Genomic DNA, 25428 nt, shown 5'->3' with positions numbered 1-25428 from the left:
AAAAAAAACACCCTTAGTTCTGCATTTTCCCCATGCTGGAAGCTCACCACTTCCTAAGCACAACAACGTTCTCCTTTCAGAATCTTTATGATTAGCTTGATGTATAATTAAAGTAATGAGAATCAGCTTTATAGTTCTCTTTTGATTTCAGTCTACAAGAATGGCCTTTTTAAAAAGGGACTGGCAGCTTTGGGCTTGACTCTCAGAAAGAAAAGACTGCCTCTCGGGAGCACCAGTGCTGTGGGATGGGCAAAGGCCTGGCTTTCCTCTGTTACAGGGCAACTGCGCTAAGCAGTGTGCAGTCCCCTAGCACAGCACCCTGCACTCTCGCCCAGTTCCATTTCAAGCTACTGGTAGAAAATGGAATGAATTTAGCCCTCTAACTTTGCTTTGTTCTTTTAATGCTGTTTTTTCCATTGGATTGGTCAATTTTATTCTTTCCTTTCCTCTGTACCTTAATTGATGTGGAAATCATATAATCTATTTTTAATCTTTTAATGGTGCCTCATATTTTTAATATACACACTGAACAAAGTCTAAAATTAATCACTCTATATTCCTTTGGATTAACACAAGGTTCAGAGAGCCTCAATTTCAAGAACTCTCCTCATGTCTTAACCCCTCAAATTCGTGGTTATTATTAGATACTTATTTTTACAGTCAACACTTACTTAGACAAGCCATCGTGTTGGTGGGTTTTGTTCTTCACAGCTGTCCTTGGACCTACCTTCCCTCTGGGTTCAGTGTTGTCTGTACTGATATATGTCTGCACAGTTACCTTCTGTAGGGGTCAGGGAGTGGGAATTTCAGCTTCGTCTGAAAAGTCATTTCACTTAGCCCCCACTCAAGTGATCATTTAGTAGCCGTAGAACTCCAGGCTGTCACCACCTTCCTTCAGCACTCGGAGGCCTTTCTGTGGTCCAGTCATCCCTTGTGCCGATGAGAAGCCCGTGTCTGCTTAACTGTTAGTTACTCCTTTGCAAATAATCTTTCTTTTTTTTCTGGTTACTTTTAAGGTTTTTTCTCTGTCTTTGATTTTGTCTCTATATTTATTTTAATGTGTCTATGTGTGGACCTGTTTTGATTTAATCGTCTTGAGATTCACTGTGCTTTTTAAATCTGAAAACTCAATTCTTTCTTCAAATCTGGAAAATCCTGATCCACTATATCTTCAGATAGTGTTTCTCCTCACTCTCTCTATTCTATCATTCTCGAATTTGTACTACATGTAGTGAACGTTTTCCTTCTCTCCCTCTCATATCTTCTCTTCTGTGTTATAAGTGTTTTCTTTGCTAATTCTCCATTGGCTGTGTATGTTCTGCCGCTTAATTCATTTACTGAGCTTTTAATTATAATTCCATTAAAAAAATCTTTCTATTTATTTTAAAAACCTATTTAATCATTTTTGAAGATGTCAAAAGCATAGGCTACATTGTTTTCATTTAATAAAGAGAAGTATTTCTGAAGAAACAGCACAGTGGTTTATTGTTTGACAAAATAAAATAATCTGTTTTTAGTAATCACTTTAAACATAGGTATTTATACTGACATTGAGTCTCTCCAGACAATTCTACTGGTTTTGGCTCTTGGGTGCTAATCCTTCTGTTCTACGTGGCTCGCTGGTTGTGGGCTCATGAGCAGGGCTGTGTTTTTGGTGTGTGCCCCTTGTGTCTGGGCTGTACGCTTGTGTAAGCATTTCAGTGACCATGAACTGACTTTATGTTAATTTCCCAGCTGTGGCTCTTACACACATGGGCAGTATGAACTCAGTTTCAATCCCTGAGTGGTAGCGGCCTCACATTCTCAGAGAAGGCTTGTTATTCTTACTACCCAGACATGAAACGATGGTAATTTCTCAGAGGCAGGGGGTGGTTTTTCTGGTCCCCTTTTAATGAATGGAGGGGTATTGGGTTCAGCAGCCCCGCCTGCTCAAGGCCCTGGGCCTCCTTTGAGTGCTGACTCCCCTGGGGCTGCCAGGACCCTGCTGCTTGCTCCCCAACAGCGCTGGCCTCTCATTTCTCTTTTCCCTCTTTGCCACTTGGGGATTTCTTTCTTTCTTTCAAATTTGGCCATGTCTTTAAAATTTCGATGTGTTTATAATGGAAGTGGGGAACATTCATGTCCATTTAGCCTGTCATTTTGCTGCAAGTTGCTGGGATAGCATCGTCTGCGTTCGTGTGATTTGTGTCCTTACTTACCATGAAGAGTGGGGACATGGGTACACTTACAGGAAGTGCATGACTTGCCTCTGACGTACAACTATATAACACTTCAGTTAAAGCACCAGGACTATCTGCCTTTTCTATATAACAGAGGTGTTAATAATTTTTTTTTTTTTTTTTGCTGCAAAAAGCTTTATTGTTCACACTTGGTTCAAGGCTTGTTAGAGGGTGGCAGGGCAGCTGGTTAAAGAGAACCTCCTGGCTGGAGGGAGGGGCTCAGGCAGAAGCCTGGATGCCAGGGGAATGCAGAGGGGCACCCCATAAAGGCCTCTGGGCTCTGGAGGCTCCTAGTCGTCATGCTCGAGGGTGAGCCTTTCAAAGAGATACTCGCCCAGGCCGGCCTGTGGGCTGGCCAGCCTGCGGAGGTTGGTCAGGTGGTCGCCCATCTTCTTGATGAGTTTCACCTCCTCATCTAGGAAATGGTTCTCCAGGAAGTCACAGAGATGAGGGTCTGAGTTGGCAGAACCCAGGGCATGCAGTTCCAAAAGGGCCTGGTTCAGGCTCTTCTAGAGAACCAGGGCGGCTTCCATGGCATCCAGGGTCGTGCCCCACTCATCTTGGGACGGCTTTTGCACGTCCTGGAAAAGCGCGCGGCCGCCGCGCTGGTTTTGCATCTTCAAGAGATGCTCGGCCCCCTCGCGCTTTTCCTTCGCCAACTCACGGAAGAAGTGGTCCACGCCCTTCAGGGCCACATTGTCACGGTCGAAATAGAAGCCCAGAGAGAGGCAGGTGTAGGAGGCCTGCAAATACCGGTTGACCAGGCAGTTTACAGAGGCCTCCACATCGGCAGTATAATTCTGGCGGATCTGGGAGCTCATGGTTGGTCGACAATGAGGAGCTAACCACAAAAAACCTGTTAGCTGGTCCCGGAGGCAGGGGCTGGCCCAGAAGTTGGTCCCAGAGGTTGCAGCGGGAGAGGCAGTTGGAGGGTGGTTGAGGCCGGAAAGGTGGGGGGGAGAGAGTCCCCGGGTCTGTTCCGTTCAAACACTGTTGAAGCAAGAGACAGATCCGCAGGACTGCCAGGCGTGCTGCCAATAATTTCTGTTTTTTAATGATGTATTTTAGAAAACTAACTAGAGGGTGAAATTATAAACAAAAGTTCCTTTATACAACCAAAGCCACCTAAGATTATATAAACAAGCTGTTATATGTAATTGTAAAGCATTTATAGGAAGTTACCATATATGTTATTTATGAAAACAATTTTTAAATAACTCAAAACAATAAAATATATTGAAAATGTTAACTTTCAAGCAATGCTTTCCTTCACTCCCTTCCTTCCTGATCCAGAACCACAACGATATCTGGTCATGTTTTAGGACCTTCGCTGGGCACAGGAACACACTGTTAATGTAGTATAGAAGGGCAAGTGCTCCCTAACCTCATGCAGTCGATACAACATTAGCGACAGCAGATTTACTATACTGCAGTGACGCGCCAGGGGAGAGAGGCTGACGTAAACCAGATAGAGCAAAACAACCTCTACGTCAAGGTTTAATATGCCACGAAGCAGAGAAAATGAAGGAGTGGCTGGTAGAAATGCAAAGGTGGCCTCTCTCCCCTGGCCTCTGGCCTCCGCCCTACCCTCACTCCCTGATGGGGTGAGGTGCCCGGTGCTGAGCAACCTTTGCCCGAGGCCCTCATTACAAAAGCAGCACAACAGCGAAATGTATAAGTAAAGCAAACAGCACGAATCTGGAGACTGTACAAAAGAAAAACAAGGTTTAGTCCTTACTGGCATGTAAGGGTCTGCCAAGACTGAGAGGAAATACTTGTGTCCGTTGTCCTTCACGAGGTCGGCTTGGCATGACTGGGAAGAGAAAAGAGACAGAGAAAGAGGGACCATGAGTGCTGTGCCCTGGAGGGTGTTTTTCACTTCCTGTGATGAATGGACAATGAACATTTCATGTCTTAATAATCAGACGGTTCTATTTTAACAGGTGCTTTCTAGAGACCCAGTTCTTCAACCCAAAGGAAGGGCTCTAATGGAAAAAACTTTAAGAGCTAAATAAGTTGGCAGGTATGCAATCATTTCTAACACTTAATTCACACTGAACCTGTTTGGGCAATCATATCTGCTATCCATGTGCTCACCCCACATTTTTGAGGACCTACTATGTGCTGAGTCTGGCTCAGTCCTGGAGATGCAGACATAATCTGTACCCTGCTCCCGTCTCTGGACAAGATGACAGAAAGGACAGTCACAACCTGAGGGGACAGAACCACAGGGTGCCGTGGGCACTCGGGGAGGGTGGGGACAGGTGGGTGCATTCTGGAGGAGATGTCTGAGCAGAGGACCAGATGGTATCATCCAGAGGGAGGGACAGACGGGGGTGGTGGTGGTGGAGAGGATGGAACAGAGGTGAACTGGAGGACATTTTCTGGCAAAGGGCAAGCCCAGTCTCAGAATATGGGATGAGAAGATGGGGGAGGGGCAGCAGGAGTCAGGTCATCCCAAGCTTCAGATACCACATGCAGGAGGCTGGAGAGGTTATATTGGTACCTGTCGTGGAGAATGAACCAGATGGGGCAAGACTGGAGTTGGGGGCTAGCTGAGAGACTGTGGGGCAAGGACAGGGACACTGACGAGGTCATCCTGACAGCATCTTAGTAAGAAGGAGAGGGACAAGCCAACTCCCAGGCCTAGAGCACTAGAGAGGTAGGAAAGCCATTTTTCAAAACAGAGGGGGCAGAGGAAGGGTTTGATCTGGGATACACAGCGCGGGGCAGCTAAGAGACAGGGAACAGAGGTATTCAGGTCAATGGACACAAATCTGAGGCTTGAGGTACAGTTGGAGCCAAATCTCCAGCTTAGCAGCTATGCACTCTCAGGTGGGGTGGAAAGCCAAAGAAGGGGCAAGTTGCCCTGGGGTGCAGGCTGAGGCGGGACCAGAGTGGATGGAGGGAAAAGTAGGTGGCAAGGGAAGGAGGCTTCCAGTGGTGAGAAGGAAATGTGGTGCCGTGGAAGTCTAGGAGGAAGGAGGATGGATCAAGGCTGGCTGAGACAATTTATCAACTGCTCTGGTGCTCAACATGGCCAGCTCGGATCTGGGGTGCCTTGAGGCACATCAATGACATCACCCATGAATACTCAGGGACTGAGCATAAGGCCCACAGAGCTGCACCGGGGACACGGTCCCAACCGCCCAGCCCAGTGCAGGATGCGCCATGTCCGACAGCCTCCTCCTAATACACAGAGTGGGAGAGGCACGTTCTCTCGGGAGCCTGCGCCTTCCCAATTACAAGTGTACTTCGGCCTCTTTATGAGTGAGAAAGAACAAGACCTTTAAACTACAGAGGCCCAGAAGTACACTTTGCAAAGCACAGGCTTGGTGAAAAAGTACTAGCAGGGACGTGGTTCAGACAAAAGGCCTGTCGCTGGCAGCTAGGAATCCTCCACAGCAGCTGCTTTCTGAGGGTTCTGGCTCATATATTTCATTTTCCTCCAGATCAAGGTATTGGTAAGTCTTATTAAGGCAAGCGTGAAAAGAAGATGGAAGACAGAGACAAACATGAATATGAAATGATTTTTTCTAAGCAAGCTTCTAATTCTCTCTCTCTATCTCAGACATGTACACACATGACTTTTAACTCTCCTTACAGCACCAATTTTTCTTCTGGGCTTATCCTGGGATTATAGTTTTAGAACGGGGAAAAGGATAAAGATGATGAGAAGAAGAGCAAACAAAAGGAAGAAGGATGCAAGCACGTATTTCATTGCTGCAGGACCTAAAGAAGGGGTTTGTAAACAGCTCCAGCAACGGAGCTGAGACCACAGGGCCTGGTTTCTGCAAGGATGAGCAGGTTTTCCTGTGCTGTACACCTGTCAGTGGATTCACTTTAACACCAAATATAAAGCTTATTTTATGGGGAAAAAGGAACGCACAAATTGGACAAAGACTAAGAGATCATGCATGACAAATCAGGTGTCAACAGATTTGGCAATGATGCAACTAGTGAGCAATTTCACAAACGAACACCTGACTCACGCTCTGATGCGTACAGGAAGAGAGTCATAGAAACGAGAACGGCAATTTCTGTCCGCTGAGTAAAAGAATTCATTTTTTGTTATGAGAAAAGTACATGGCACTGCTACAAAGGTAAGAGAAAATAGCACCAGAGTGAACCTTTGTAGACTATTAGCAAACATTAGAACGCCACCAGGGAGTCCATTGGAAGACAGATGCAGAGCTAGGCAGGGATGTTTGTGTACCCAGAGTTTTAACAACGGCAGGAGGCCATAAAAGCAGCAGAGTCTGGGAAAATAATATCAAAGTGGGGATTTCCATTTACTAGCCACGAGAACTCACTGTTCTTCACAAATTCAGCAGCACACCCATTGGGCAGTTAAAGACAAACTTTTCCCTGCACTGCCTCAAATCTGCAGCACAACTCATTTCCCACTTGTGAAGTGTGCACTCCTCACAAAATAATTTTTTCCCCCATTTTCCAACAAATGGTTTTTGTTACTTTAAATTTTTAAAAAGGCTTTAGCTATTCTCATATCAGATGTTCCTGCCTCTAAGGTAAACTTCAGAAAGTGAAGAGACCATGAATGTTTAATAGCTGATAAGAATGAGGAAATCATTAACTCATGAAATGCCTTGATGCTTTCGACTGGCTTTTTGTACATGTTCTGAAATGTGCCATAGTCAAAGGCAGAAAAATCAAGTGCTATAGAGAGGCGTACATTGAGACATCTTCTCCCTAGCCCTCTCCTTGTCCATCTCCTCCACTGCTGTATGCACTCAGTTAGTTTCTTATTTGTTCTTCCAAGGTTTCTTTATGTAAGCAAAGAAATTATGAATATATACTCATACCTGCCTTCCGTTTAACTACAGGGCCACCCCCTGCCTCTCTCCAGTGATGACACACCCATCTTGGAGAACTACTCACAGCTCACGGGCAGTGTCCTTGCCCCTTCCCAAAGCTGTGGGATAGTTCCTGAGCCTGTGTACCCAGTCTCCTGTGCATGGCCGGCCTTTGAGTTGAAACAGCCTCCTGTGACTACTGACAACCTTGCAATGAGTAAACCCCTACCTGAGTTATCGCATACACATGCAGATAGAGCCCTAAGGTAAATTCCAGATGTGAGACTGCTAGGTCAAAGGGTAAATGCATTTGTAATTTTGATAAAATTACCATTTTGTGCTTTTACAGATGACCATGCTGTAAAAAGTCTACATTTTGCCAAAGGTGAAAAATAGTATTTCAGTGTGGTTTTACAGTGAGAAAAGCTGAACATTTTTAATAGATTAATAAAAAAAAAGCTGTATTTTTTATTTCTGTGAACTACTGTTTCGTGTCCTTTGATCATTTTTTTTTAAATATTGGAGTTTTAGTATTCTTCTTGATTTCTAGGAGCTCTTTATATATTATCTGTGATATGAGTTTCAAATACTTTCCTCAGTTTCTTGGTTGCTTTAAAACTTTGCCCATAGCAGTTTTTGCCCCCATGCACATTTTTTTCATCTAGAGGAAGTAGAATTGATCAATTTTCAAAGATACCTGGATTTTCAGTTATGGTAAAAAAGGCTTTCATCAATATAAAGTTAAAATAGAATTTGCCTGGGCCCCAAAGAGCCAAAACAATCTTGAAGAACAAAGTTGGAGGGTTCACACTTCTTGATTTCAAAACTTACTATTGAGCTACAGAGAAGTATCACATTATATGAATATAACTCAACTTGTTTATCTTTTCTGCTGTTATGGACATTTGGGTTATTTCTATCTTAGGGCTATTAAAAATAAGGCTGCTACTTATGATTATGCCTAAGAATCACACCCAGAGAAGCTCTTTTGTTGTTCAGATATGGCCTCTAAGCCAGCTGTGCAGGTGAATTCACTGCCCTCCCCGCTACGTGGGATATGACCCCCAGGAGTGTAAATCTCCCCGGCAACGTGCGACAGGACTCTGGGGATGAAACTGGCCCTGGAATCTTGTGATTGAAAAAGTCTTCTTGACTGAAAAGGGGAAGAGAAATGAAATAAAGTTTTAATGGCTGAGAGATTTCAAATAGAGTTAAGAGGTCATTCTGGAGGTTATTATGTAGTATATAAATATCCCTTTTTTTTGGTGTATTGGAGTTGCTAGAAGGAAATACTGAAACTGCTGAACTGTAATCCAATAGCCTTGATTCTTGAAGATGACTGAATAACTATAGTGCTTTCAAGGTCTGTCTATGTGGTTGTGAAAAACTTGTGACTGATACTCTCTTTATCCAGTGTATGGACAGAAGACTAAGAGAAAAAAAAGGATAAAAAATAAATAAATAATAGGGTAGGAGGGAGTATGGGATGTTTTGGGTGTTCTTTTGGCTTTTCTTTTTACTTTTATCTTTTTTGAGTAATGAAAATGTTAAAAAATCTATTGTGCTGGTGGATGCACAGCTATGGTGTACGAATATATAATATATCTCAAAACTGAATTTAAAAAAACAATATTTTAAAACATAAACAAACAAACATACTACTGAGTTACAGCAATTAAAACAGTGTGGTAGATGCATAGGGACAGACATAAAGGTCAACAGAATAGAAATGAGCATCCAGATTTATGGATATCACAGTTATGATGTCCATAAATCCCCACAATTACGGTGGTTTTCAACAAGGGTGCCAAGTCCATTCAATGGGAAAAGAATGATCTCTTCAACAAATGGTGCTGGGACACCTGGAAACCTATGTGCAAAATAATGAGTGTGGACTCCCCACCTCTCACTGTATATAAAACCTAATTCAAAATGGATCAATGACCTAAATATAAGGGCTCATATTACTGAACTCTTTCAAGAAAATATAGGGAAATATATTCAGGACCTAGTCGGAGATTTTACACCAAGCATAAGCAACAAAAGAAAAAAAAGATACAACAAACTTTAAATGAAAAACTTGTGCATCAAAGGACATCATCAAGAAAGTGAAAAGACAACCTACAGAATGGGAGAGAAGATTTGGAAACTATATATCTGATAAGGGGTTCAATTTCCAGAATATATAAAGATTGCTTACAATTCAACAAAAAAGACAAACAACCTGATTATAAAGTGGGCAGACTTTTGGGATAATCTGTCATCTGCCTGGATTTCCGCCCTGCCCTACCCAGGGGAGCCCTCTGCTCAACTCTGGGCTGAGTTTCGTCTGACCTGCTCTTTCTGCTATGCGGTGCCCTGTGCCCTACAGCTCATCCAATTTCCCTAGGATGCATCCAAACTGTCTGAGGTGCGTTCGTACCATTGACCCAATATGGTCCCAGTCATGCCCCTAAACTCTATCCTGCAGGTCAGACATGCTGTCCTCTGGGACCTGGTGCTGATATCGAGGTCCTTTGCAATCTGGCACCAACGATCCAGTGGCACAACCAGCGGTGGAGCCCAGTGAACATTTCTGAAGGTATAAGTTCATTTCATTGCCCTCTCTCTCCTTTTCCTACTGCGCGCTCTGTCAGCACACTGGGTCTGTTTGCTGTTCTCCACCTTCGTGCTTGTGGGGCTTCTGTCTCCTCCAGAGGCTCTGTTAACCACCCATGCTGTCTGCGACACCTTCTCGAAGCCCCTTTTCCACTTTCCTTTTTGCATGTATTTTTTATTAAACCTGCTGGAGTCACTACGCTCAAGTTAGCTATTTATTCTTTCCACATTCTTCACTAGCTCTTTAGATCTGTGAGGATAAGGATTATGTATTATTTCTCCTTCTGGGTCCCAGCGTGTAGCACAGAGACTGATTTGCATTAGAGGCTCCATAAATGCTGGAACTGGATCCATGAGGCAATGCTGGCCCTGAGGAGGGAGGGCACGTACCCTCACAAATGTCGAAACACCAACAGCTGCTTCCGATGCGAACAGGTCAACATCTCACAGTGGCCAGAAGGCCACTGCCAGCACAGAGGGAAATCCATGCAGTCCCAGCCTTGGTTTCAGGGTTCTCACATCAAAACTGGCTGTTCTTCTCATAACACTTACAAAGTTGGGGGCAGGAAACATGCAAATGAGACAGGGCAGGAAGTGGGTGGGTGGGAGAGGGCAAGGCTACCTCCCGCCACAGCCAAGGCAGGGGCTCACAGGCAGCTTTGGATTAACCCACCGCAGGGGGCTGAGGGACACCCTACAGCCAATGCAGTGAGATGGTGGCCGACTGCCCTGGCATCTGAGCTATGCTGTCCCTCCAATCGCAGGGCTGTGTCCTGCAGCTGTCACTGTCTCATCCATCCTTGGCTTGCTCCTCAATTCCAGTGCCTGCCAGCCTAGCAGACTCTCTCCAACCCCTTCACACTGCATTCTTTACAAGCTAGAAGTATTTGAAAGCAACTGTCCTCTCTCCTGCGGACACCTCATTTTCCCAGGGGAACAAAGACATTCATATGACACACCTACTGTGGCCCAGCATCCCAACTTCCCGGGTGAGCCAGGGTGCTAGGCACGGGCCTTCCCACCCACCTCAAGGCCTTAACAGGCTTTAGGATCCCCTCCTTGCTTCCTCCAACACAGCTCTCCAGGGACAGAAGAGGGAGGACTGCACCTCTCTCCAAAAGTGAAAGGCACTCTTGGCTTCAGAAAGGCAGCTGCTGCATTTAACCAGGATGATGGCAAAAGAGAAGCCATTAACTATTGCAGGTCTATTTTACCACATGAAAAAATTACACCTTGGGTCCATTTAAACAGCACATTCTGGAGGATTCTGGCTTCTGTGCCACTGTCATGCAGCTAGGGCTTGGGCCTCTGCCAGCAAGTGCTTCCTGGTATTACCATTTTGTTAACTTTTTGCTATTTACAACCTATAGCTTAGAAATTAAATGGGCCATCAAAACAATTGTTCATTTTAAAATAAGGGGGAAGGAAGGATAGCTGACATTTTATCAAGTACCTACTACATGCCTGAACTTTGGACTGGGAGTTTTCCTGTGGGGACATTCCTGAACTCTAGTGAACATTCTCTAACTGGCAAAGCTACCTAAGGTGAGGGTGGAAATTGCCTCCACCTTGTCCATTTATACCATTAGATGGAAGATGGTAGAGCAGAGAATTAGGTCAATGAGGGGCAATTTGAGAAGAGTACTAGAAAATTCCAGAAAAGCAAAAATAAAATACTTCAACACTAAATCTTATAAGCCTAAATCAATAATAATGAAAAGAGATTGACAGAACTTTATCCAGATCCTAAAAAGGTCACATAACTGAGCTAAGGACACAGGGAGCCCACAGTCAAGCAGCAGTCATGGCACAGAACCCTGGGCAACAGGAGTGCCCTCCTTGGCTCCCAGCCAGGCCAGCCCGCCCCAGACTTCCTGTGCACTGCCTTTCCCTCTGCCCTAAGCTATCATGCCAGTAATAAAACAGGTTCTCCACTGCAAATTCTCTGGCCCACTCAATCACAAGCAGACGCTGGGGACATGAGTGGTCACTGGGTGAGAAGAGAAAGCTAACTGTTCCAATTTTCAATTGAGATTTTTTGGATGTGAGGACAGGAGAAAATGGGACATAAAGGGAGAGGAGAGGCTGTCAATGTCAGAGTAAAAAAAACTGTGATGAAATTCTTTGCAAAGAAAAGAGCATAAATTTGGAGACTGGGAAGGAAGCACTAGTACAGGTTGGGACCACAGAAATAAAATCCTGCTAACTTCTTTTTCTCATGGAATGCGATAGCTTGCACCCTTGGGCAGAAACTCTCCATACCCCTGATTTTGCAATTATTTCATAAATACCATTTCAGAATAGTTTTCCAAATTCAGTGATTTTTTTTGCCCCTGGTATTCCCTAGTGGTACTATAAGTAAAACTTTATTAACTATATACCTTGGGAAAGTTGGCCTAAATTGCATTTTGTCTATGAGAAAACCCTCGATTAATTGGAACCCAGCTTACAGGAATCCCCGCCCTCAACCTTGTATATAACTGAAAGACAAATGATAAGGACTTGAGGAACTTATTAAAACCATCACCACCTTTCCAGAATGCGTCCAGGACAGGGTATAGAGTTAACTGCATTTTCCATTCACCCTCATGGCCTCAGAATGCTGCACTTCATCTCTGATCCCAGAACATGACCTTAAGTACAATTTCTAAAAATGTTTGGACATGTTTGCTTTGTCCCCCACCTTTCCTTGCATTTTTGTACACTTTTGGAACATAAATGACAGATATCATGTATCATGATGCCTGGCCCAGACGTGTCCCAAGGGACAGAACATTCTCTTACTTAACTGTAAAACCATCACCCTCAAGAAATTTAACATTGACATAACATTATTATCCAAGATTTCCTCCATGTTTTGGTCTTTCTTAAAATTTAAAGTTAAGAAGAGACCACTGTGGTTGGTCCAACTGTCCCACAACCTCTTAATTTTGAAAAAATTAAAAAAGAATTTTTTAACATCTTTTTTAGGTGTGACATGAGAAACTGCACATATTTAAACCACAGAATTTGATCATTTCTGACATACGTATACATACATCTGTGAACTTATTTCCCCTCAAAGCTTCTTGCCCTCAGGGACCCTCTCTCTCTTAACCAGGGGCTCCTTCTCCTGGTGGCCACTGAGTTGCTTTATATGGCTATAGATTCACTTGCATTTTTTATATATTTGTGGAATCATCCAATAAGCACCATTCTTCCACTGGCTTCTTTCCCTCAGCGTCATTCTTTAGGGATTAGCCCATTCCTTTTTATTGCTGAGTAGAACACCACTGTCTGAATAATGCTCAGCTGGCTTCCATTCACGTGTTCATGGACATGGGGGCTCTTTCCAGTATTTGGCTATTTCACATAAAACTGCTATAAACATTCCTGTACAAGTCTCTGTATGAACATATGCTTTCTTCTTCTCTTGGATAAATACTTAGGAGTGGAACGACTGGATTACATGATGAATGTGTACGAATAAGTGTGCATGTTTGACTTTACTAGAAACCGTGAAAGGATTTTCCTAAGTGGTGTGTCATCTTACATTCCTACCAGTCCATCCACATCCTTGCAATACTTGATATCATGCCTTTTTACTATTAATTCTAGGCATCCTAATAGGTATATATTACATGGTTATGCTTTTCATTTGCATTTCCCTAATGACTAATGATGTTCAGACCTTTTAAGTGCTCATTGGCCATCTGTACATAATTGTTAGTGAAGTCTGTTCAAACCTTCTGCCTATTTTAAACATTTGTATGTTTGTTTACATAATAAGTTTTGAGAGTAATTTATATATTCTAGCTACAAGCTTTTATCAGACGAATGACTCAAAATTTTTGCCCAGTTCTGTAGCTTGTCTTTTCATTCTTTTAACAGTCTTACAAAGAGCTCATTTGTTTAGTTTTGATGAAGTCCAATATATCAATTTGTTCTTTGATAGATTGCATGTTTAGTGTTGTATCTAATAAACCTTTGCTTAACTCAAGGTCACAAAGGTACAAAGGTTTTCTCCCATAAGTTTTAGTTTTAGGATTTACATTTAGGTCTATGATCCACTTTGAGTTAATATTTATATATGATATGAAGGATGGACTGCAGGTCATGTTTTGCACATGGTTGCCCAATTATTCTAGCACCACCTATTGAAAAGACTATCCTTTTCTATTGAGCTGTCTTTGCATCTTTGCTGAAAATCAGTTGTCCATACATGTACAGGTCTATGCCTTGACTTTCTAATCTGTTCCACTGCTCTATTTGTCCATCCTCACACAACACCACACTGTTTTGATTAGTGTAGACTTTTAAGAAGTCTTGAAATTAGGTATTAGTCCTCCTACACTGTTCCTTCTCTACAAAGTGGTTTTGGCTATTCTAGATCCTTTTTTAGTTCCATATGAATTTTAGAATTGGGACCCTTAAACATGGAATCTCTCTCCATTTATATGAGCCTTCTTTAAATTCTCCTACCAATGTTTTGTTGTTTTCAGTATACGGGCCTTATATATCTTTTGTCAGAATTTATCCCCAAGTATTTCATATTTGTTATGCCACTGTAAATGGTATTTTTAAAAAAAGTCAACTTCCAAGTGTTCATTCATTGTGTATATGAATAAAATTGATTTTTGTATAAGGATCTTATAAACTGCAACCTTAATAACCCTAATAAATTCATTTACTAGTTTTAACAGATTTTCTTTTTGCAACAGGTTCAATCAGATTTTGTATATAGATGATCAGGTTGTTTGAAAATAAAGACATTTCTACATCTTCCTTTCCACTCCAGAGGCCTTCTGTTCCCTTGCACACTGCTCGGTTTAGAGCTTCTACTACAATGCCGAACAGCAGTGGTGAGAGTAGGTGTCCTAGTCTTATTCCTGACCTCAGGGGAGAGTGTTCAGTCTCTTACTATTAAGTGTACCCTTGACTGTTTGTAGATGCTATTTATCAGGAATGTTGTCAGATACTTCCTCTGTTCTATTGAGAGGATTATGATTTTTGTTTTTTAGTTAATTGATATGGCAAATAACATTGATTGATTTTCAATCATTAAACCAATCTTACATACTGAAATAAACTCTACAAGGTCATGATATATTTATCCATTTTATATATTGTTGTATTGTTTGCTAAAATTTTGTTTAGAAGTTTTGCATGTAAATTCACGAGGGATATTAGTCTACAGTTTCCTTTTCTTGTCATGCATTTGGTTTTTGGTAATCAGAGTAATGCTGGTCTCACAGAATGTTTGGTAGACTATGCCAGTGAGGCCACCTGGATCTTTATAGGAAAACTTTTGAGTTGCAAATTTGATTTCCTTTACATAGTATATAGTGCTATTCCAATCAATTTTTCTTGAGGTAAGTAGTTTGTGTCTTCAAGGAATTTATTTATTTATTTCATCAAATTTATCAAATATTTGGCATTAAGTTTTCCATAATGATCACTTACTATCCTGTTAATGTCTCTAGAAGCCTTAGTGATGTCACCATTCTCATTTCTGATATTGGGAATTTGTGTCTTCTTTTTTCTACTATAAGTCTGACTACTGGTTTAGCAATTTTATTGCTCTCAAATAATCAGCTTTTGGTTTAATAGATATTCTCTATTTTCTGTTTTCTTTTGCACTGATTTCCTCTCTGATTTTATTATTTCTTTTTCCCTACTTACTTGAGTTCAATTTGTTTTTCTTTGATTAGTTTTTCTTTCTTTCTTTCTTTTTTTTTTGCATGGGTAGGCACTGGGAATTTAATCTGGTTCTCTGGCGTGGCAGGCGGAAATTCTGTCACTGAGCCACTATCGCACCACCCTTGATTAGCTTTTTTTTTTACATGGCACCGGGAATTGAACCTGGGTCTCCAGCATGGCAGGAGAGAACTCTGCTTGCTGAGCCACCGTGGCCTGCCCCCTTGATTAGTTTTTAAGATGGAAGCTGAAGTTGTTGATTTGAGACATTTCCTTTTATAACATATGCATTTAGTGCTATAAATTTCCCTCTCGGCAGGAGGGCTTAACTATGTCCCACAAATTTTGTGATGTGTTTTTGTTTTCTTTCAGTTCAAGGCATTTATTTCCCTTGAGACTTCCTCTCTGACCCAGGCATTATTTTAAAGTATGTTGTATTGTTATCAAGTATTTTCCTGTTATCTTTCTGCTGATTTGGAGTTTGATTTCATTATACCAGACACTCTGCATGATTTTAGTTCTTTTATATTCATTGAGTTTTTTTATGGCTCAGGATACAGTATATCTGGTCATGTTCTGTGGCAATTGAAAAAAGTGTGTATTCTGCTGCTGTGAATGGTGCATCCCATATATGTCAATTAGGTCCAGTTCATGGATAGCGTTGTTCAAGTCTTCCTCACTCCTTACTGGCTGATTCTCTGCTTACCTGTTCTAACAATTATTGAGAAAGGAGTACTGAAATCTCCAACTATCGTTACGGATTTGTCTATTTCACATTGCAGTTCCATCAGTTTTTGTTTTATGTATCTTGAACATCTGTTATTAGGTTTATAAATATTTAAGACTGTTAAAGACTATATAATGACCCATTTATTACTTTTGAAATGGACTTCATTATCCTTGATAATATTCTTTGCTCTGAAATCTACTTGGTGTGAGGTTAACATAGACACTCCAGGTGGTGATACATTCTTTCAGATTTTGTATATCTGAAAAATCTTTTTTTTTGTCTTCGTTTTTGAAATATACTAGGTATAAAATTCTACGTTGACAGTTTCTTGTAGTACTTTTAAAGATACTGTTCCACTGTCTTCTTGCTTTCATTGCTTCTGATATGAAATTTGCTGTCATCCTTATCTTTGCCCCTGTGTTCTTTTTTTTATTTCCTGGCTATTTTTAGGACCTTTTTTCTCTATGATGGTTTTGTAAGTAAATTTGATTACGATGTTTGGTGTAGTTTTCTTCAAATACTTTTTCTCCCTGCCTCTTCTGGGGATGCCAAACACACATATTAGGTCACCTGAACTTATCTCACAACTCACTAATGTTTCAACTACTTTTTTTTTTTATTTTCAATTTCTTATTGATATATTATATATTCACATATCATGTAATCATCAAAAGTGTTCAATCAGTGGCTAACAATATCATCATATAGCTGTGCATTTATCATGACTATAGACTTTTTATCTTTCTATTTTTAAAAGATTTTCTTTCTTTATCATACTTCATTTGGATAATTTCAATTGCTACGTCTTTAAATTATTACTTTTTCTTCTGCAATATTTATAATTTGTTATTGATTCCATTCTCTGTATTTCTCATTTTATACCTTGAAGTTTTCATCTCTAGAAATCTGATCTGGATCTTTTCTTCCTTTTTTTCTTTTTTTTCCTTTTTTACCCAGGAATTGAACTTGGGTCTACGGCATGGCAGGTGAGAACTCTGCCACTGAGTAACAGTTGCCTGCCCTGGGTTCTTTTTTTTTTTTTAAGGTACATGGTCTGGGAATCAAACCCAGGTCTCCCACATGGCAGGAGTGTATTCTACCACTGAACCACCCATGCACCCTGGGTCTTTTAAAATCTTCCATTATCTTCTCAATTTAACTTTTTGAACAAATGGAATAGACTTCTAATAACTGTCTTAACATCCTTACCTGGTAATTCTATCATCTGTGTTAGTTCAGGTAGGTTTTGATGGCTTGATTTTATTTTTTCTCTTCATTAGATTCTATTTCCCTGCTCCTTTACATGCCTAGTAAGTTATGAATAGTAGTGGAAACTGTGCAGTAATATGGAATTAGGGATAGTTTCCTATCTTCTGGGACAAGTTCCCTTGGAGAACATTAGAGCTCTGAGACAACTACGAAAGACGGTGCTCTTTACATGCTGCTATTAATTACCTTGTCCCAATCAGTTTCCTTAAATGTGCATTGCCCCCTCAAATAGCACACTATTCTTTCATATCCTGTATTCTTCCTAGAAACTCCCTCCTTCCTTCTGATTATAAGGTCTATCTACTTGAAGGTTGAGATGATTCCTACCTCCCTCCTAAATCCTGCAGAAGTCACTAACACAGTGCATGGCACACAGTGAGTACTAAACATGAGCCTGTGGAATAAGAGGGATCACACACAGCCCGTGGTTGGATGTCCAGCTTTGAGCAGGGCCCTCTTCTCAAACTCTCAGACAAGTGTCCCAAGGGCCATCTGGCTTCCTGGCACAGGGAGAGCCAAGGACATTGGGAGACTGGCAAGCTTGGCCAGCACCTCTGAGCAGGTTCTTCTGTATTTAAGTCACTTCATTGTCTGTAAAGCAACATGCATTGCTGACCCTCACAAAGGCCAGGTCAAGGAGTGTGAGCTCACTCTGGGGTATGGAATTACACAGGAGGCACATGTGCGGTGAGAGAAGGAAGGCCAGCTATAGAGGACTCCACAACCTAATGAGGCTTCCAGCCAGATGTGAGGAAGGGAAGTGAATATCGACGCCTTAGGGCACATGTGGAACTTTAATCTCTGGGAAATTACAGAAAGGAAGGATGAGGTAAATGAGGCTCAGTTTCAACGGAAAATATTTGAAACATTCTCTCAGTGGAATGATTGCTTTTAAATAAACAGGTGCAACAAGATGGCTAACATATTGATTCACAGGATGGTACAAGGTGGCTTGCAGGCATCTAAAAGAACAATGCAGGCCAGGACATTTCCCACTGCTGCAAGAATTAGACATACAAGTCTTCAGTATTGTGGGATTTTCCTAGAGCTGAAGGAGCATTGCAGCATTTGTGCTTACAACCGAACTGGAACATTCTGCACACTGGAACAGACCTCTGGGAGATAAATGTGATCAGGAGGAAATTTTACAGGAAATTCCTTACATTGCAACATGATGAGCCATGAGAACACAATACCTGATGGCAGTTAAGAGGGGTCATCCACAGTCACGAAAAGAGAAAAATCGAAGGCAGAAATAGCCACTCTTAAAACTAAAGATAATGACACATTAAATCTAAGTCCTGAGAGGTGAGATAAAGAATCCTGGTAAGTCCATGCAGTACAGGGGACTGGGGAGCTCAGGAAGCAGCTGGAGTGCCCCACATGGAGCCCATGGTGCTCTGGCTAGATTCTTCTCTGCCTGAGTCCTACCCTCCTTGTGTTTCCCTTCAGGCTCTGTTTTCTTTGCACCTCAATCTGATGCCGTGGCATTTATGGGCCCCCATAAATTCCTAAACCTGCTGATACAGATGTTGAAGACATTGATGTAGAAGAGAAATGGAAAGTTTCAAAATGACTTTCTGAGGAAAACTCTTTTGTTTAACTAATTTGGCTCATCAATGAAATTGGAAAGAGTAAAACACAAATGACCAAAAAGTATAGCTTTCTGACCCACATGACTAAGGTTTCAGCTTAGCAAAAAAAAAAAAAAAACAAGAAAAGGCATTAGGGGAGCAGAGAGCACCTGGAGAGAGAAGGTTTATCCTTTCAATCCCTCCATGATCCTCTATTCTATAATTCAGAAAATGGTTCTACGTGGTAGGGTTTTGCTCTGCAGCGATACCGCTGGAAGCAGCTTAAGTGTTACTGCTGCAATTTTACGAAGAAGCAAACCATGGTGGAGGGAAGTGAGAATGACTTGCTGAGATAAATGAGGGCAAGAGGATTCAGTTTTCTGACTTTATATAGAGTGTTTCATCAATATTTTGAAAATGCCTTTATCTATCAGAAGTTAGTTTAACGGATAGTGTGCTGGTTTGAAAGGATGTATGTCCCCTAGAAAAGCCATGTTTTAATCAAAATCCCATCTCAGAAAGGCAGAATAATCCCTATTCAATACTGTATGTTCGAAATTGTAATCAGATCATCTCCCTGGAGATGTGATTTAATCAAGAGTGGTTATTAAACTGGATTAGGTGATGATATGTCTCCACCCATTTGGGTAGGTCTTCATAAGTTTCTGGAGCCCTACAAAAGAGGAAACATTTTGGAGATTCGAGGAGATTCAGAGAGAGCCGAGAATGCTGCAGCACCATGAAGCAAAGAGTCCATCAGCCAGCGCTTTGGAGATGAAGAAGGAAAAAACCTCCCGGGGAGCTTCATGAAACAGGAAACCAGGAGAGAAAGCTAGCAGATGACACTGTGCTTGCCATGTGCCCTTTCAGGTGAGGGAGAAACCCTGTGTTTTCCATGTGCCTTCTCGGATGAGAGAGACCCTTTACAAGGTATCTTTCCCTGGATACCTCAGATCGGATATTTTCTCAGCCTTAGAACTGTAAACTAGCAACTCATTAAATTCCCCTTTTTAAAAGCCACTCCATTTCTGGTATATTGCATTCTGGCAGCTAGTAAACTACAATAGATAGGAAGGCAAGTATTTTGTTGAACTATACAATGGTCTATCTGGAGAGATCACATTCAGAATGAGCCGTCATCATTAGCAGGTAATGCAGACAAAGCGGAACAGTGCTCCCTGAGCACGGCCATGCACAGAGCACTGGGCCCAGAGAGGTCAGGCTTGAGTTGGTAAAGTAGAAGAATAAGGATTCTGCAGGGTTGCTGTACAAGAACAACAAGGAAAATGAGTGAGAATCTTGGATACAGGTCACCAGGAGATAGAATGAGGCTAGAGAATGCAGAGCGGTTGCTTAAGAGGTGCAGAATTTAATGAGGTTGACTTTCAAATGAGTGGGAATGGACAGAGGTGATGGGGTGCACTATTGAGAGCCTAATTAACAGGGCTGAGCTGTGTGTGAGTGTGGCGGAAGGTGGAGGTGTAGGGTCATGTATGGCACCAGCGGGAAAAGCCAGAAGTTAAAACATGGGAAGGGATAACTCAGTAAATCTTGTGGTGGATGATGACTGTGATTAATAGTACAAATTTAAAAAATTTCCTCCACTAACTAGAACAAATGTGCAAAACTATTACAAGGAGTTAATGGTAGAGGGGTATACGGGAGAAAACGCATCCATTGCAAACTACGGACTCTAGTTGACGTAATATCTTAAGATTCTTTCATCAACAGTAACAAATGTACACACCAATGCTAGGGGTCAGTGATGGGGTGGGTAAGGGATACACGATGTTTTGGGTTTTCTCTTTTTGGCTTTCTGGAGTAATGAGAATGTTCTAAAAGCGATTGTGGTGATAAATGCAGAACTCTATGATGATACCGTGAGCTACTGATTGGATGGACTGGATGGTGTGTGAATAGATCTCAGAAAATTGCATTAAAAAAGAGAAGAGTGAAGATGCTGGGCACGTGCCATCAGGAGGTGGGACGGAGCACAGCCCTCACCTAGTGTGACCCTCCACCCTCCAGCCAGAAGAACACCGCCCGCATCTTCTGCTCTAGGGCACAGAGGGAGGGACTGGCCAGGATGAGGGTGAGGAATGGAGTAAGGCTCGAGGCCAGAGACTCCGTGGCCATGGGTGGCCTTGGTCGTAGGGGCTAGCGGCTGGGACCTGAGTGACCAGGGAGTGCAGCGGCAGGACAGGCGGCAGCGCCTGAGGAACTCGTGGAACACAGTCCCAAGTAACCGGGTGGGCCAGAGGGAGTGCAGGCAGGTCCTGGGGAGGGACGCGGGCAGGCCTGAGGCTGGACAGGGGGGAGTGGGGGTGGAGAGAAGGCAGCCGGGCCAGGGAGCCTGGTGAGGAGAAAGCAGGATGCACACTCGGATCTAAGGTCCTCTGATTCTCCCTTTACTTATCCTTTACTCTCACAGAAGAGAAAATGGCCCTGTGCCTCTCCAAGGCTGCGGCCCTCTCCCTCCTGCCCCCTCCTTGTAACTGGGATGACCTGCCCTCCACTCAGGTGTGGGAAGCACAGCTTCAGTGGCAGAGGCTCGGAGCCCAGCGCCATTGCATCCCAGACACCTACACTGGGGCGGCTTGCTCAAGTGAGCACCTTCTTACTGATAAAATGATCTGCAAAGTCCTGTGCACTTCACAGGCTGACCGAAGGATTAAAAGAGACACTTCAGGGCGGGCCACAGCGGCTCAGTAGGCAAGAATGCTTGCCTGCCATGCCAGAGGACCTGGGTTCGATTCCCGGTGACTGCCCATGTTAAAAAAAACAGACACTTCAAGTGTAAGGCCCTGCCACAGAGCCTCACACCCGCGCCAACACATGTGCATGCACACCCTAAACATGCATACCCATACCAAGCACACAACTGCACATATAGCTCCCCCCATCCCTCCACAACGCGCATGCACAGCAAGCTGGTAGAAGCTGGATTTGAAACATGGGCCTGTTTCTCCACTTGTTTGTTTCTCCTCCCAAATGCAGCCCAACAGTAGATCCTCAGGGCCCCTCTGGTGTGCCTCCTATGACTCACCTGGGAGGGCTCTGCAGCCCATGTCCACATCCCCATGTGAGGGCATCACCTGCAGGCTGAGCACACAGCCTGTCAGGCAGGAGGCACCCAGCCTAGAGTGGGGAGGGAGCACGTGGTTGCAGAGCTCCAGCAGGCATTTGGAGATGTGGGGCTGAGGCTTATCTGGGAGCAAAGCTGGAGATGCAGCGGGCTCCAGGCCTAGCTAAGAGTGCAGCTCTGAACCATGGTGCCTCCAGTTCACACATTCAAGGCCAGGGAAGGAAAAAAAGCATCAACTGGAGAGATCGGAGGTTTGATGTGGGACCAAGAAATGCTGAGTTTCAAGAATCATGGTCAGCGTCGTTTAATGCAACAGGCCAAGGAGAACAAAGGACAGCCCTAGGTTTGGGTCAGTGAGAGGGTGGAAGACAAAGTGCCAGGGTAAGAGGGACTGGAAGGAAGGAAGGTGAGAATTGGGAGGGTTCAACGCAAAGAATTTCACTTCATTCTGAAAGAGAAGGGAGTGCTGAAGGGGGAGAGACTAGCAGTGCCTGGCAGAGGCATATGGTTCAGGAGGAGGGGTAGGACAAGAAACACAGATGTCACCATGGAAAGGGGAGCATGAGGCAGCAAAAGCAGCACCAAACCTCTGTCGCATTCGAGGGGTCCTTGTCCCCCAGTCTGGGCAGTTGCTGTCCCTGGGGTTAGGCAGACCAGGACTCAAGGACACAGCTGGCAGAGAGGCTGGCTGGTCAAAGCATAGAGCATCATTTCACACTCATTGAGAGGATAAACTGAGATTACTCACACTGTCAACAGCAAGAATTTTGGCCCATATGAAAACAAGAAGTGGCCTCAGCTCTCTGGCTGAACTCTGAAGTAGTTTCAGCACATAAGGAAAAATGCCAACAGACAAGGCCTAAAGGGAAAGAAAAAAGACTGTGAGTCAGAAGCACACCCCAAGGCCCCTCCACAGCCACAGGCAGAGGCCGCGTAACTCGGGGACAGCTGCGCCCTGACCCTTGGCATATGCGGGAACTCTGAGGGGACGAATGCGTCTCGTCTACAGGACAGGGGTGTACTCATTAAGGTGTAAGCTGCTTTGTACTGGGAACTACTGTCCCCACCCTCAGGTGGCCGGTTTGTGCTCATCCACGAGGTGTTAAGGCCCCTGGACTGAGATTTTGGACAGGGAGCTGTGCCTGGCCTTACCACAACTCGCTTGCCCTGTTTGCTCCAGCAGTCACATCTGCCCTGGAGAAGAACCTTCAGAGAAAATACACGCCCTGGCCCAAGTTAATTTGGAGGCTGGTTAACAGGGCAGAAACTTCGGGTCTTCTCAGTACCTAGTTTTGTGTAGCTTATCCTTGGGGGACCCCTCTGCTCTTGGATGCAAGAAAATAGAGAGAAGGAATCACCAGGGGTCAACAACTGGCCCAAGCCCTGTTGTCAATTGTCCAAGCTTTGGTTAAATACAAAGCTATTCCAAAGGTGCTCCTCTTCAATTAGAGGGATCTCCTACAACCAGGACAGGCAGCGGCGGCCCTGTGTGTCTGCTTGCCATGTCACATTTAACAAGGAGTGAACACTTCATTTCTCTGTTTTGAACTGTTGAGCCCTGGCCTAAGAACCAAAATCTGTACTTATAGCAACAACTCATCTTACAGCATCTGTTTATATATTAGGAAGACTTCCAATTAGCATAAGCCTAATTCTTTAAAGGGCCAAAATTAATTTTACACAAATTAACTACCTAAGTGAAAATCTTTCTAACCTATGTTGTCTATATATGTGTCCCTGTCTTGTTAAGAGTAAAATGATATGATGGATGATTTTTCATGATGACTAGGCATCATTATTCACAACTGCAGATGCAAACCGAGGACTGGAGAGTCCTTGACACTTTTCCCAATGATTGTACTGGGCTGTGGGTTAGTTTTGGTTGCAGAAACTTCCAAGTGGAAACAGTCCCAGATGATGAGGACTAAATTATTCTTCCTAATTTTTAGGTTTTCTCTTTATTCCTTCAATGAAAAGTTTTAACGATACATTAATGTAAAGAGAATAATAAATTCCCATGTACTCAGATTCTACAATGTCAACTCCTTATTGTTTCATCTCATCTCCAATGGCCAGCCCCTCTCCCGTAATATTTTAAAAAATTCTTATATATCATGTAACTAAATCTGTAAACATTTAGTGTATGTCTAAGAAATCAGGTCTCTTTTATAAAAACATGATCACAATACTGATATCACACCAAAAAAAATGAAGTTATTCTTCAATAACATTTATTGAATGTTATTTATTTAGCTAAAGTTTTCTTTAAACTTCTAATTTTTATTTGCAAAAGGAAGCAAATCAGGAATATGCATTGTGATTGGTCTCTTTAATCTATAGGACTCCCCTCCTTGAGCTCTCTTTTATTTTCCATGCAACTTAATAATTGGGGAAAATGATCATTTCTTAATTGTTTCTGTCATCTTTTCTGTTTTAAACATTCACTTCTCCTTTTCTATAGAAGAAGGAACCAGAAAAGTATTTCAGAATTGTGCCTAACCTAAGAGTAAAAAGCCAGGGGATGAACACTCAAAGATGCTTCCTCTGTGCAAAAGGCCCATGCATGGTGTGGGGACTCAGCCGTCTCCAAGAGTGCTAGCTTCTCTACAGTGGCAGGGGCCAGGCCACTCTAGAAAAAACAACATTCTCTTTTCTGCCAAGAGTAACTCTAATATAAGATGGAAAAAAGGGGCAAAAGAAATAAAGCAAAACAAAGCCTGCAAACAACCCATCCTGTAGGCTGCATGGGTGTTCCCAGAGGGTCTCAGACCTGCTGAGCGTCACCAGGGGAAATGCGCCCTGGATCACAAGGCCATGGTCAGTTCTGGACCAGACCGCTACTTCCTTTTGAAGAGAGCCACACTCGACCCAGAGATTAAGCCTCAGTTCACACCGCAGGCTTCCCCTTCCCGAAGTTAACGCAGAAAGCACATACCAGGCTCACAGCCCAGGGACCCAAGTCCAAAAATCTCCCCAGTAAGTCCAGAGCTCTCAGCCGATGCACTTGGCTTAACAGCACCTATGAAAATGAGAAAGAAGATCACATCACTGCAAAACTATCCAGACATGAAGCTATCTGAAAAAGCTTCTGCTGTGAGGTTATTAACTGGGGAAGGTCTGAGCATACAAGCTTAGGTTTGTTTGTTCATTTGTTCACCTACAGCGGGAGCTCCTTTCCATACAGTTCATGCTTTTGCATAAGTTGAGAGAAAAGTCTTTTATTACATGGGTGAAATATGTTCACTGTAGAAAGTATTTGAACAAACACTTCTTAAATGCATACCAAAAAAATCTCCCTGATGACATTTTGATATGTAAACTTCCAGACATTTTTCTTTATGTACACACTTCCCTTATTTACTCTAAATTAAATAATACATCATTGCGTTTCTAGTCTCCTTTTCAGAAAGATGATCTACTGTGAGCATCATTCTGCACCATTCAGCATGCACTGCCATCGCTC

At 42.9% G+C, this 25428-nt stretch overlaps 1 protein-coding gene and 1 pseudogene across 5 annotated transcripts in view; both read right to left on the bottom strand.

The window, feature by feature from the left end:
• The window catches only part of RPTOR (regulatory associated protein of MTOR complex 1), a 516265-nt gene that overhangs the window by 91658 nt on the left and 399179 nt on the right, over window positions 1–25428 (bottom strand). For all 5 annotated transcript variants that reach the window (XM_077166178.1, XM_077166180.1, XM_077166179.1 and 2 more), the window contains 3 exons: window positions 24901–24984; window positions 22714–22824; window positions 3958–4032 (listed from right to left, as the gene is read on the bottom strand). In XM_077166178.1, coding sequence (XP_077022293.1) covers window positions 3958–4032; window positions 22714–22824; window positions 24901–24984 — 270 coding nt within the window. The remainder of the gene's footprint in view (window positions 1–3957; window positions 4033–22713; window positions 22825–24900; window positions 24985–25428) is intronic.
• Window positions 5–3277, bottom strand: LOC143688346 (ferritin light chain pseudogene; annotated as a pseudogene).

This window comes from Tamandua tetradactyla, chromosome 6 (assembly GCF_023851605.1).
Source record: "Tamandua tetradactyla isolate mTamTet1 chromosome 6, mTamTet1.pri, whole genome shotgun sequence".
Taxonomy (NCBI): Eukaryota; Metazoa; Chordata; class Mammalia; order Pilosa; family Myrmecophagidae; genus Tamandua; species Tamandua tetradactyla.
The sequence above is the reverse complement of the archived record's forward strand: the minus strand, read 5'-3'. Positions and strand labels throughout refer to the sequence as shown.